Source organism: Phoca vitulina, unplaced genomic scaffold (assembly GCF_004348235.1).
Source record: "Phoca vitulina isolate PV1807 unplaced genomic scaffold, GSC_HSeal_1.0 scaffold50, whole genome shotgun sequence".
Classification (NCBI taxonomy): Eukaryota; Metazoa; Chordata; class Mammalia; order Carnivora; family Phocidae; genus Phoca; species Phoca vitulina.
In genome coordinates this window covers 11,485,371-11,498,952 of record NW_022589753.1, presented here as the reverse complement: position 1 = coordinate 11,498,952, position 13,582 = coordinate 11,485,371, and the positions used below count along the sequence as shown (strand labels likewise).

Sequence of the window (13,582 nt, the reverse complement as noted above, 5' to 3'; positions counted from 1 at the left end):
GGCAGACGCTTAACCAACTGAGCCACCCAGGCGCCTGAGGTTTTAGATTTTAAACAGGGTGGTCAGTGAAGGCGTAATGAACAAGGTAAGAGTTAAATAAAAAGTTCCAAAGTGGGAAAAGGTGAGATCCAAGGGGCAACTCACAAGTGGAGTATTCTAGACAAAGGCCTGAGCAGTACAGAGGTGGAAGTGTTCCTGGTGTGTTTCACGCACACAGGGGAAGCCACTGTGACCACAGCGAAAAATGTGCAGGAGGGGGAGAGTGGATTGACCTCAGAGGGGTCAAGGGGGCCGGGTTGTTGAGTCCTGTGGGTTCTCCAAGTCTTTTTTTTCGATTGAGATTAGAAGCCAGTGGAGGTTTTATTTATTTTTTAATTGTTATTATTAGTTTTAAAGATTTCATTTATTTCAGAGATCATGAGGGGAGAGGACGGGAGGGACAGGAGAAGCCGACTCCCTGCTGAGCCAGGAGCCCCACGACTATGCGGGGCTCGATTCCAGGACCCTGGGACCATGACCTGAGCTGAAGGCAGACGCTTAACCCGTTTAACCACTGAGCCACCCAGGTGCCCCCCACCCCAGTGGAGGTTTTAATTTAAGTAGGGGAATGACTAGAGTTTTAAAGGATCACTGTGCTGGGCCCGTGGCTGGCTCAGTCTGAAGAGCAGGCGACTCCTGATCTCAGGGTCTTGAGTTCAAGCCCCATGTTGGGTGTGGAGATTACTTAAAGAGATAAAAAACTTAAAAAAAATTTTTTTTTAAGGATCACTGGGGTCCTCTGTGTGAAAGATCACAGGGAACATCGGCAGAGCCAGTGAGACAGTTTATGGTTTAGGCAGCTACAACAGCTGTTATGAGGTATGATGGCTTGGACCAGGAAGGAGGTAGCAACAGCAGAGGTGGTCAAACCCAAATGTCTTACACAAGGTTAGGAGCCCTCCTGATGGGGTCTCCCTTACCCCTACAAGCCTTGTTCCTTCCTGTATCCCAAACCCCATAGACCACAGCTAGGCACATACAGGTGTCTAAGGAGTATTGGTTGACTAAACAGACAAATGAATGAATGATCCAGGCCTAGGTCATCATCACCACCTATTTTATTTTATTATCTTTTAAAGATTTATTTTAGAGAAAGAGAGCATGAGCAGGGGGAAGGGCAGAGGGAGAGAGAGAGGGAGAGAAGCAGATTCCCAGCTAAACGCAGAGGAGGGCGGGGGGCTGGATCCCATGACCCTGAGATCATGACCTGAGCGGAAATCAAGAGTCTGAGGCTTAACTGACTGAGCCACCTAGGCGCCCCTCATCATTACCTATTTTAATGATAGGCCTATAGTCAGAAGTCAGTAAATGCTTACAAATAGAACACTGCACAATTCTGCAAGGCCAGGTGGCTAGTCCTCTTCACAGGGAGGAAAACTGGGAATCAGACTGGGGAAGTGTCCCTTGGGGTCCCTCTGCACAGCCTAGGCTAGAAGCTTCCTTCCCAACTTTCAGTGTCAAGTCCTGGACACTGGGTGGTGAGCGCCTGCTCTCAGGGTGAGTCACACTGACCTCACAGGAGTTTCCCTCAAAGCTTCCTCGCCCCGGGCTGGAGAAAAGCCGAAACTCCATGGGGCCAGGAGGTCACCAAGCCCAAGCCGGTCAGGCGTCCTGAAAGTGCCCTGGCCGGGTCCGCCCCCCTTCAGGCCACAGAGACGAAGAGATAGAAGGGCCGCTCGCTCACGGCTGAGGCCCCGCCCCCCGCTTGTCAGCCGGCCCGCTCCTCCAGCGGAAGCCGGAAGCAAAAGCAGTCCCTGCTAGCCCCCGGCTCCGAACTCGGTGGTCTTGGAGGCTCCGCAAGATGGGGGAGAAGATGGCGGAAGAGGAGTGAGTGGGCTTTTCCCGGGCGGCGGAGGCGGCAGGGCTGGGCCCCGGCGGGTGACAGCGAGAGCCTCAGGCCTCCCTCTGGCCCTGAAAGGCGGAGTTCCTTGTGCCGCTTGGCCAGGACTGACCATGCCGGCGCCAGCGAGGAGGGCGGGAGGGACGGGCCTGGGCCCAACCCGGCCCTGCAGCCTCCTTAAGGTCGGATCCTCGTCCAGGGAACCGGCAGCCCGGGCCAGGCCTCGAAAGCCGTCCGGCGGAAACCGAAACCCCAATTCCACTTTCCCATTTTTCGGTCTTCTGATAATCAGGGAGAGGTCCGCCGCCTCCTCCAGGAAGTCCCCCACCCCCTCTTCCACTGTAACGGTCGTTTTTCGCATCTGTCTCCTCCACGGAGTTTCATTCATTCGTTAACTGTTGGCCATTTACTCTATTCCAGGCCCTGGGCACATAGTAGTGAAGGAGGCCGACCAGGAGCCGCCCTCAGGTAGTTTCCATTCTAGTGGGGAAAGACCCTAAGTCGGCAAGGTGATTTCAGAGTGCTAAAAGAAAACGGAAGTGTTAGGATGGGAGAGTCCCGCTAGGAAGAAGTGACGTGCCCGCCGAAACTGTAATGAGGAGAAGGAGGGATAGGAGAGGGAACAAGCAAATGCAAAAGGCTGGAAGCAAGAAAGAGCTTAGTGTCTTTGAGGGACAGAAGGAAAGGCAGGACGGCTGGAATGTAAAGAGCGAAGGGGCTAGCTGTACAAGATGAGATGAGGGGCGGGGGTGGGCGTCCTTTGTCCCGCAGGTACTTAGCCGGAAGGACCCCTCTTTAGTCCGTCTCCATATCTGCCGGGCACAACCTATTGCATGTTGTAGATGCCCTATCTATGTGAACCGGTTTGTAAAAATTAAAAAGGAATCCCCGTGGTTGAAATCTGACTCCCTCACCTGATACCTTTTCGGATACGTCTCTTGGCTGGCTGGGTGGTCATTTCATTTCGTCTGCTTATTTATTCAGCATTTGCTCTATTGCTACACCAAACTGGGCCTCAGCAACACAAAGCAAAAGAGGTGGTATGGCCCAGTAATTTCAAGTTTGGTCTCAAACTTGGTTAGCTGAGATACTGGCCAGGTTATGCAACCTCTCTGAGCTTCAGTTATTCATGGGTAAAAAAGGGAAAGGAATAGCCCCCATCTCAGGCCTGGTATGCCTATTAAATGAGAGGTTGTATGTTATATAATCCTTGGAGTGAAGCATTTACTCAATAAACGTGAGCTATTATAATCACAATTGCAATGATTATTATATGAATATTGCACTAGTTTACAATCTGACCCCAACGTGAGGAGAGAGCGCTGGTGAAGAACATAAGAGGTGGGGAGGGTGCAGTATTACAGAGGAGGTTACATTTGAGCCTTTAGAAATCTGAGAAGGATTTTATAAAGCGGGGTTGGATGTTCCAACCAGATCAACAATTGGGTAAATTCAGGTGGCTTCTTCAACTTGCTGCTATAATTCAAGGAAAAGAATGTAAACAGGAGAAATAAAGGCGCCAAGTAAATAACATTGGATCTTGGAATGTGATGAGACTTCAGTTTGTCTCTGTTTAAATCCCCCATTAAATGCCAAAGAGCAGGCAGCATTTTGTTTCTGCACTGGCCCTGATTCCCCCTGGTTCCTGTCCTCTGAGTGGCTGTGTTCAGAGCACCTGAAGCCACTAGTACTCTCCTGCTGAGGCAGCCAGGAATTTTCTGAATCAGCTTCTCTCTGAGGCCTGCCGGTGGTTGTAAGACTTGTGAATCCCATCATCCTCTGTGCCAGGTTCTCCTTCTGTTTGTGTATGTGTGTTGATACTCAGGCCCTTTTCCCTTTATCTAATCCTGCCGCTTTTTCTGTCCAACAGGTTCCCCAACACAACTCACGAAGGTTTCAATGTCACCCTTCACACTACCCTGGTTGTCACCACGAAACTGGTGCTCCCGACCCCTGCCAAGCCCATTCTCCCTGTGCAGACGGGGGAGCAGGCTCAGCAAGAGGAACAGTCGAGCGGCATGACCATCTTCTTCAGCCTCCTCGTCCTAGGTGAATGTGGAGACACCCTCATTTGCCATCTTGAGTGTCTGTGTGTGCTGTCTATAAGGTCAACCCTGTCTAAGCCACCATTAACTTGATGTCAAGTCTTCCTTTCATTTGGTTTGATGTCAAACACTGAGGGACAACGATCAGTTCATAAGAGGGTACTCCTTTTTCTATAAAATCATCGAGCCTAGCAATTTTGAAGAGCTCTTTATATATCTTAGATGTCATTTGGAAGAAAGAAGGGATTTTTGACCTAGAAAGAACCTTGAACGTCTTCTAGTTTAATGGATTTCAAACCCTACTCATGAGTGTGTGTGTGTGTGTGTGTGCGTGCGCGTGCGTGTGTGTGTGTGTGTAGGTGGTGGTGGGAGCAGGAGGTGGGCTGAGTCAAATGGGAGGGCATCTGACTTTCTGACCAGAGCAGCATTTTGTCTCCTATTAAGCTTCTGTGTAAATTTTATTTAATTAAAGGTTTTGTTGCTGAGTAAAACATCAAACACCCCTTTCCTTACCCTCTGTCTCCCGTTAACCGTGGTTGTGACTTTTACCATATCTGTGTACTGCCTATGTTGTTGTTTACTTATGTAATGTTTTTCTTTGAACAGATTCACTCTCAATAGTCTCGTTTTGTTCTACGTCCTCCAGTCATGGGTGAGAAAATTGAGGCCCAGAGAGATTAAGCAAATGACATGCCTTGTTTCTGGGAGACTAGAGATTAATATTTGGGTTGCCAGACATCAGTCGAGAAGTTTAGGTAAAATGCAATAACTTAGATGCCTCCTAGAGACTGTAGACAACTGTTTTAGACCAAAAAACAAAACAAAAAAACAGTTGAAACTGCACAACCACTTTGGACTAGCTGACAGAGGAAGAAATAACTTCAAATTTGACCCAAATCCAAACTCTTATTGGATGAGTAAAGTTGGCATATTTACATTTTCCAGTCTTCTTTTCATGATACTGAGCCATATTTCTAATTAGATTAGGTCTTTTCAGAGGAATGGGAACTACAACCTGATTGAAAGGCACAAAGCATTTCGCTGATGTCATTGAGGACTTTTTTGAAGAAAACGGGAACTTCTTTCACATTCATATTCAGATTCTGTTAATGGCCAAATAATTTTAATAACCTAATCATTTGATTTAAAATCCCAGGACTCAGCCTTATCTCTCACAGATCCTAAAAAACTTTTAAATTGGGGGCACCTAGGTGGCTTAGTCGGTTGAACATCTGACCCTTGGTCTCAGGTCTTGAGCTCATGGCTGTGAATTTGAGCCGTGTGCTGGGCTCCGCGATGGTCGAGTAGCCTACTTAAAAAACAAAACAAGAAAACCCACACAACTTTTAAATCGAATACTGAAAAAGTACACAAACCACAAGCGTGCAGTGTCCCATATGGACCTGATATGCTCAAGTAATTGTGTACCTTGTGAATGTAGTTGAATTCTGCTACTAGGGGATTACTCCAACAATCAAGGACTCTTTTTTGTTTTTCCTTTTTCCTCTGTGATAGTAGTTGAATATAAACAAAAGCAGTTCTTTTCTTGATTAAGAAGTCTTTAGTACCTGAATCCTTAATCCTGAAGGACCAGTATTATTAGCCTTTTTACATTGTTGTTAGACAGCATACAAGACAGGCCTGGGAGAAAACTTTTGTTTTGTAGTCACTTTGTTTCATGGGAAGATAATAAGGCTAAGTCAGACTTTCAAAGTAATTTTCAGGGTGTGGGGCATTGAAGGTTAGTTTGTGCCAGAAACCACAAAACAGGTTGTTATAGTGCTTTTTAATCCTGGCAAGACCCTGCGCAGTGGTAACACATCTTTGGGGCCAGAAAGGTCTGAGCTGTATTTATTAGTGCTATATATTTTACTTGGATCGTCTTTGCAAACAGATCATAAACCTAGAGTTACACTAGTGTCAGGTGGGTTTTGTTTTCACCTCATCAGACTGTTGGCAGTCTACAAATTGGTATCTCCGCTTTTTATGTGTAGGTCAGCGTGCAGTAGCAGAATGGAATGCTTTCTTTTTCAATAAATTTGAAGGCATTTTTACTCTTTTCTTGTATATTATCAACAGAATATTATATATCTTATATAGTAGATGTCTAAACAATATACATCTGATAAGGTTTAAAAAAATTACAGTTAATAGGTATTTTGCTAACTCACTAAATACATGAACTGCGGTGAATTGAGGGAAATACTAGTCCATAGTTTATTCTAGACTTCAGGAACTCCTAACCTGGGACACATTTAACCACTTTTGTTTACTGTTTTTTTTTTTTTAAGATTTTTATTTATTTGACAGACAGCCAGCAAAGGAACACAAGCACGGGGAGTGGGCAGAGGGAGAAGCAGGCTTCCCGCAGAGCAGGGAACCCGATGCGGGGCTCCATCCCAGGACCCTGGGATCATGACCTGAGCCGAAGGCAGACGCTTAACGACTGAGTCACCCAGGCGCCCCTACTATTTTATTTTTTTTTAAGATTTTTTATTGGGGCACCTGGGTGGCTCAGCAGGTTGGGCTTCTGCCTTCGGCTCAGGTCATGATCTCAGGGTCCTGGGATCGAGCCCCATGTCAGGTTCCCTGCTCAGCGGGGAGCCTGCTTCTCCCTCTCCCTCTGCGTGCTACTCCCCCTGCTTGTTTTCTCTGTCTCTTTATTATTTCAGAGAGAGACAGAGAGCACAGAGAGGGGAGGGGCAGAGGGAGAGGGACAAGCAGACTCCCCACTGAGCAGGGAGCCCAATGCGGGGCTCAATCCCAGGACCCATAAGATCATGATCTGGGCCAAAGTCAGACACTTAACTGAGCTCCTCAGGTACTGCTTTTGTTTACTATTTTAGTCAAGTCAAATGAAAATGTAACTTTTATGTCCTATAAGCTTGTGAAAGGATTTCAGTGTATTCCCCTTTTTTGAGGAGGGCTGCCAAAACTCCTGTTACTTTTGACTTTAGAAGCTTGAAATCAGTTGATTTACACTTAACCCTTGCTGATCTTTGACTCTGCAGAAACAATGGTGAGTCATTTTTTTGACTTACATTAGAGTTAACAATTAGCATCATTTGACACATTTTATGGGCCATTAAATTTATGGAGTTATTAAAATTGATATGCCTATGTTTTAATATAGTTTCCATAATTATTACTTTGGGCATGAACATTTAGAAGCATATTAACTTGTGGTATACCTATCCTCCTTACCACATAGAAGTTTTTGTCCTTTTTTTCCAAGTATACTTGAAAACATGTACTTGTTAGTGTATAGGCGCATATACGTTCATAAGCACATTCACGCGTGTAGGCACATCCAGCTTGGATTTTGTTTGTTTTAATATAAATAGGATCTTATAACTTGCTTTTTCATCTCACAGAATGTCTTGGAGGTCTTTTTATGTTACTACTCTTTTTTGTATCTACTTCATCTTATTTTCTTTTAAAGAACGTGTATTTGTTAAAAGAAACAAAATATATCCCATTTTAACCATTTTACAGTGTACGATTCAGTGGCATTTAGTACACTCACAATGTTGTGCAACCACCACCATTATCTAGTTCCAGAATGTTCTCATCACCCCAGAGGGAGACCCAGTACCCTTAAAAGCTGTCACTCCCCATCTCCCCTACCCCCAGTCTCTAGTAAACACTATTTTGCTTTCTATTCCTAGGAATTTGCCTACTCCATTTCAGGCAAATAGCATCATACAATATGTGACCTTTTATATCTGGCTTCTTTCACTTAGCATTGTATCTTCAAGGTTCATCCATATTGTAGCGTGTGTTAGAAGTTTATGGGTGAATAATAATCCCCTGTAGATATACCACATCATGTGTATCCACTCATTGATTGATGGACATTTGGCGTGTTTCTACGTTTTGGCTATTGTGAATAGTGCTGCTGTCAACATTTGTGTACAGGTTTTCATATAGATATATATTTCTATTTCTCTTGGATACATACCCAGGAGTGGAGCTGCTGGGTTAAATGCTTACTGTATGTGTAACTTTCTCAGGAACTCACAAACTTCCTACAGAGGCCATACCATTTTACATCCCCACCCGCAGTGCCGTCATGTCCCAGCGGCTCCACATCCTTGCCAACACTTGTTATTTCCCATTGTGTTTTGTTTTGTTTTTTAATTATGGCCATCTTAGTGGGTGTGAAGTTGTATCACATGGTCTTGATTTGCATTTTTCTAATGACCAATGACGTTGAGCATCTTTTCATGTGCTTATTGGCCATTTGTGTCTTTGGAGAGATGTCTTTTCTGGTTCTAGGCCCATTTTTTAAATTGTATTGTTTGTCTTTTTGTTGTTAAGTTGTAAGAGTTCTTTATGTATTCTGGTTACTAGACCCTTACCAGATAAATGATTTACAAATACTCTCATCCATTTTTTCAGACCTCATTCTTTTAAGTGGCTGAAGACCATTCCCTGGCATTGATGAGCCTCATGTTTAGCTCTTCCTGTTGGTAGTTTTTTCCCCTTTGCTCTTTTTTTTTTTTTTTTTTTTTTAAGAGAGAGAGGAAGGGGAGGTGCAGAAAGAAAGGGAGAGAGACACGCAGGGCTGGATCTCATGACCCTGAGAGTCAGGGGTCTGACTAAGCCACCCAGGCGCCCCTCCCTTTGCTCTTAAAGGTGCAAATCAATGTCTGATTTATTGGAATAAACTTTTTAAATTAATTTTTTCATTTAGCTTGGTGCAAAAAAAGATCAGAAACTGAGTGAACTCCCTAGGTCTATATTCGGTCTACTTATGCGCCTGCCTCTATAGACAGGAGGCCTGATCACTGGTCACATGTTGTGTTTATGCATTAAAACATTTTTTCTTGCTCTTAGTATTTAATGCAGGATTTTTCTAACAAGGTTAAATATTTGTAATAAAGTAACACCACAGATTGATAGTGTAAAACTCAGAATGAAAAGAGGACACAATTTCTCTATGTACAACTGTTTCCTTTTTCTGGCTACCTGGTGCTTTTTGGTGGGCCTAAAGATATCTAGGTTGTCAGCACAGGCTCTGAGGGTGGCCATTTAACCACCCTGCAGATTGTTTAAACATTTCCTTTTACAAAAAGCAACAATTATTTTTAGTGCTGTTAAGATAATATTGTGATTAATGGGATGGTATACCACTTAGGTGCGTAATAAAAGAAAGAGACATGCATACTTGCACTTGGACCATGAAATTACATTTAGGAATTATTTATGTGTAAGTATGCTTTGGGGGTGTCCAGAAATATTTTCAAACAGTTTTACCTCCTTTTGTTTCCTTTCTTCCAAGACAGTACCCCTGTGAGAAAAGTCAGACATTATTCTTATTTTGGCAACTGAGGAACGAAGGCAGTTGGGAGGGAGGTGGTGGGTGCCTGTGATTAAGGGCCCAGGGTTGGAATTGGGCTCAACCCTGCAGCACCCACCAGTGAAGTGAGATTATGATAATAATAACTAGTTAAGAGGGGTGTTGGGGGTCAAATGAGGCAGGGTTTGGGAAGTGCGCAGTGCAGCACCTGGCTCATGGGGAACTCTCACCCAGTGGGAGCCCTAGTACCTAGCTGAGGGGCAGGCACCCCATCTTTTGGTTTCTGATGTTCTCATCACCAGACCAAAGTATTTACTTTGTCCCCTTTGTATAAGACTCTCACTTCCTTCTCTATTCCAAGAGAACTTACCACATGGAGGCAAAATACATTGTGTCAGCATCTTTTGTTGCAGTTATATTTGCATAAAAGTGATTGATTTCATTGACTTCCTTCTCACCATTTCAAGTGTTCCAGTTGATTATTTCAAAAAAGTTGAAGACTTTTCTCAGAATCAGAGAGATTAGAAAAATGATTGTATGAGGCTTAACAGGTTAGAAAAACATTAGATGTCTGTTGCTCTTTCAGTGAACCCTGGAAAACAAACTAGTCCAGGCATATAAAGAAATATGGAGACAATGTTATTGTCTGTGAGTCTGTTTCCAGGTTAAGAAATAAGAGCTTGAAAATACAACTGCAGTTTATTGTGTCATTGTCCCTTGTACATTTTCCTGGCAGCACCCCCAGAAGTAATCATGGCTTTGAACTTGGTGTTTATTATTTGAGATTGTGCCATTTTAACAATGTCTTATTTTTTCCCCACAGCTATCTGCATCATATTGGTGCATTTACTGATCCGATACAGATTACATTTCTTGCCAGAGAGCGTTGCTGTTGTTTCTTTAGGTAAGTCCTTATCAGTGATCCTATAATAAAAGCAGTAACAATAAAATTTTTTTTGAGTGTCTTCTTAGTGCCAGGAACCACATGAGATGTGGTACGTTCCTGATTTCATTTAATCCTCACTGCCACTTGCCATGAGGGTGTTATGATCCCATTTTACAGATGAGGACACTGTGGCTCAGAGAGGGGCGATGACCTCCTAGAGATCACATAGTCGCCCCGTCTGTATAGCTCGAAGGCCTTTCTGCTTCTAGAACTACCCTTGGGGCACATTGACCTCTGTCACCAGGCTGTGCAGACACCCAACTCAACTAAGGCGAGTAATTGACACTTAATTCATAGGGTCACTGAATTTTACAGCCACAAGGGACTCTCACTTTAGGTTTAGGAGTAGGAATGGCTCACTTCCATGTCAGTCAGATCTAAAGTCTTCAGGAGCATTCCATTCTACCTCACTTAATTTCTCTCTTGTTTCCTACGGCAATTAATTGTTAAGATAGTTAGCCTCTGTATGTCAACTATACTTCAATAATAAATAATAAAAGAAAAGATAATTAGCCTCTATTTAGAGGGAATGAATCGATGTAATAACAGATGAGAGCTCACATGGAAGTTAATTGAAATGGTTAATGAAGGAAGGTGTAGGGACCTTATCTTTCAGTAAGTATTAAAATCAAGACTAAAATGTGGGTGGGAGGGGCGCCTGGGTGGCTCAGTCGTTAAGCGTCTGCCTTCGGCTCAGGTCATGATCCCAGGGTCCTGGGATCAAGCCCCGCATCGGGCTCCCTGCTCAGCGGGAAGCCTGCTTCTCCCTCTCCCACACCCCCTGCTTCTGTTCCTGCTCTCGCTATCTCTCTCTCTCTGTCAAATAAATAAAATCTTTAAAAAAAATTAAAAAATAAAATAAAATGTGGGTGGGGGTGCTTAAGGCATAGTATATAAGCTTTCACTAAGATCAGCTAAGGCGTTCATGAGTTTATGATACTGTAGTTACTTTTATTAGATTCCACTTGTCTAATGATATTTAATTTTTCCTTATCACCACGGATGCTCTGTAAGTTAATTTTCTTTGCCTTATAGGTCTTGTTTAGCATATGTAGTAATACTTTTACAGTACAGCGATGGTTTAGGTTAGCTTTGGAGATGAACATTCAGACTTGGATTCACCATCTGCATTCCTACTACCCTGGTTCAGCCCCTCCTGTGTTTTCCGGGGCCTCACGTTACTACTAAGTGTCAGGTTCTCGCCTGTGAGCTTTTGCATTGCCACCTCATGTAAGCCTCATAACCCCCCAGTGATGCCATATCTTAAGGGAGAGACACCACTGGATAGTACTGATCTTCAGTGAAGAGTTGGAAAACAGGTTTTCTCACAGTTCCCATTCTTTATTTAGCAGGCTCTAGAGTGGCACATCCTGGCAGATTTGAACAACCTTAGCTAACGAGATAGTCTTTGAGCTCTAAGCATGGGATGATCATTTATTAACATCCTTTTCCTGCTATCAGGCATACTAAAAATAACCTACACAACTAATACCTATTCTGGGACATTCAGTAAAGACTTAAAACATGACTCCAAGGAATGTACAGTTTTGCGGTCAGTTTTCATAGTTTCTTAGAATAAGAACTGTAGTTGGTGTGTATTTAGGTATTCCATGTGCACATGGAAACGATAGTTCTTACAGTTTGGCTTGGAATGTCATGTTCTTCACTCTGAATGTTTGGCTAACTGCAGGGCAGTGAACACCAGTGCTTGTATTAGGAGTTACAGCAGACATTGTTTGTTGCCTGCCCAAGGCCCTTTCCCCCTTCTTCCTTGAAAATAGAACCCTAATTTTGATTTTATTTATTTATTTTCAAAAGATTTTATTTATTTATTTGACAGAGATTGATAGCGAGAGCAGGAACACAAGCAGGGGGAGCGGGAGAGGGAGAAGCAGGTTTCCAGCCGAGCAGGGAGCCTGATGCGGGGCTCGATCCCAGGACCCTTGGATCATGACCTGAGCCGAAGGCAGACGCTTAACGACTGAGCCACCCAGGTGCCCTGCTAATTTTGATTTTAAATTTGAAATAATGTATCAAAAGGTATCTTGCCACGGTTGCACTCAAAGAAGATGGGCTCCTCCAGGTCAAGACTGGTCTTTATGCCATCGTGATAATTCCACTCTGCCATTGACTGGTTGAACGGGGTGAAGGCAGCAAGGCAGTGTGAAACCCTGTTCTGGCCCATGAGACCATGGAGAAGGGCTGAGGTGCAGTGCACTCTATCCTCTCTGATAAAAAAAAAATCTCCCCAGGGCGCCTGGGTGGCTCAGTTGGTTAAGCGACTGCCTTTGGCTCAGGTCATGATCCTGGAGTCCCAGGATCGAGTCCCACATCGGGCTCCCTGCTCAGCAGGGAGTCTGCTTCTGCCTCTGACCCTCCCCGCCTCTCATGTTCTCTCTCTCATTCTCTCTCTCTCAGATAAATAAATAAAATCTTTAAAAAAAAACAAACAAAAAAAACTCCCCTACCTTTGATGCCATCCTGTGAGGATGTGATGCCCGGAGAACTTGTGGATGTCTTGCAATCACTGTGGCTCAGATACAAAAGCCAGAATGCTAAGGATTGCCAAGGGGACAGATGGGAAACCCGGATTCTTGACTGCATTGTTGTTTTGTTGAATTGATTGTTCTAAAGCTGCCTGTTATATGAAATAACAAACATCTGTGGTTGAAGCCATTTTTAGGTGGGTGTTCTACTTGCAGCTGAAAGCATCTTAACTGATACAGGACTCTTTCCACTTAAGGGACAAAATCAGTTCAAATTGATTCAAAGCAAACACATTGGTGGGGGTGGAGTTGTACACCCATTGGCCCATGGAACTGAGAAACCTACAGGGGGCGCTAACTTCAGACTTAGCTGGATCAAGTCTCCTGGACTCCGTTTTTCTTCATTTCTCAACAGTGCTTCCCTTTGTTTTGGCTTCACTCTCAGGCAGGCTCTCTCCTGAACCTTTCCAGCTTCAGGCCTACTGTCCTTACAGTAGCAATCACAGAGGGAAAGGTGGCCTCCTCTTCTCCCTGTTTCCACCAGAAGTTGTAGGATGAACTCTGACCTCATGGCCTCCTCAGCCTGGACAGGGAGTGGAATGGTGTTGGGGATTGGCCAAGGCTCTCCATCCACAGGGTTAATTTCTTCACTGATGTAGCAGAAATAACTGGCCTGTACAGCCAGGTCATGGGAGGGTTGATGGAAAGTAAGTCTTGCTTTCAAAACTTCCGTTAGCTAACTCAGGTGATTGGAATGCTAAGAGCAGTTCCAGGGAGAGTGGCGCGGTCCAGAAAGTATTTTTTATTATGTTAGAGGACATTTGGTTAGAATTTAGAAATGCTGACAAAGCTATCAAAATAGTTCTGTATTTCATAAAGCTATGTAAATTGAAGGAGAACTTTTTTTCTCTTACTAGAGCAAAG

General features: G+C 44.1%; 1 protein-coding gene across 2 annotated transcripts in view; it reads left to right on the top strand.

Moving 5' to 3' along the window:
* The first annotated feature begins 1,738 nt into the window (after positions 1 to 1,738).
* Positions 1,739 to 13,582, top strand: part of SLC9A8 (solute carrier family 9 member A8) — a 68,636-nt gene continuing 56,792 nt past the window's right edge. Inside the window, exons 1-4 of one of the 2 annotated variants that reach the window (XM_032387519.1) lie at positions 1,739 to 1,866; positions 2,300 to 2,347; positions 3,750 to 3,928; positions 10,050 to 10,130. In XM_032387519.1, the coding sequence (XP_032243410.1) occupies positions 1,841 to 1,866; positions 2,300 to 2,347; positions 3,750 to 3,928; positions 10,050 to 10,130 (334 nt within the window). In that variant the 5' untranslated portion in view covers positions 1,739 to 1,840. The remainder of the gene's footprint in view (positions 1,867 to 2,299; positions 2,348 to 3,749; positions 3,929 to 10,049; positions 10,131 to 13,582) is intronic. The other variant, XM_032387521.1, reaches the window with a different exon arrangement.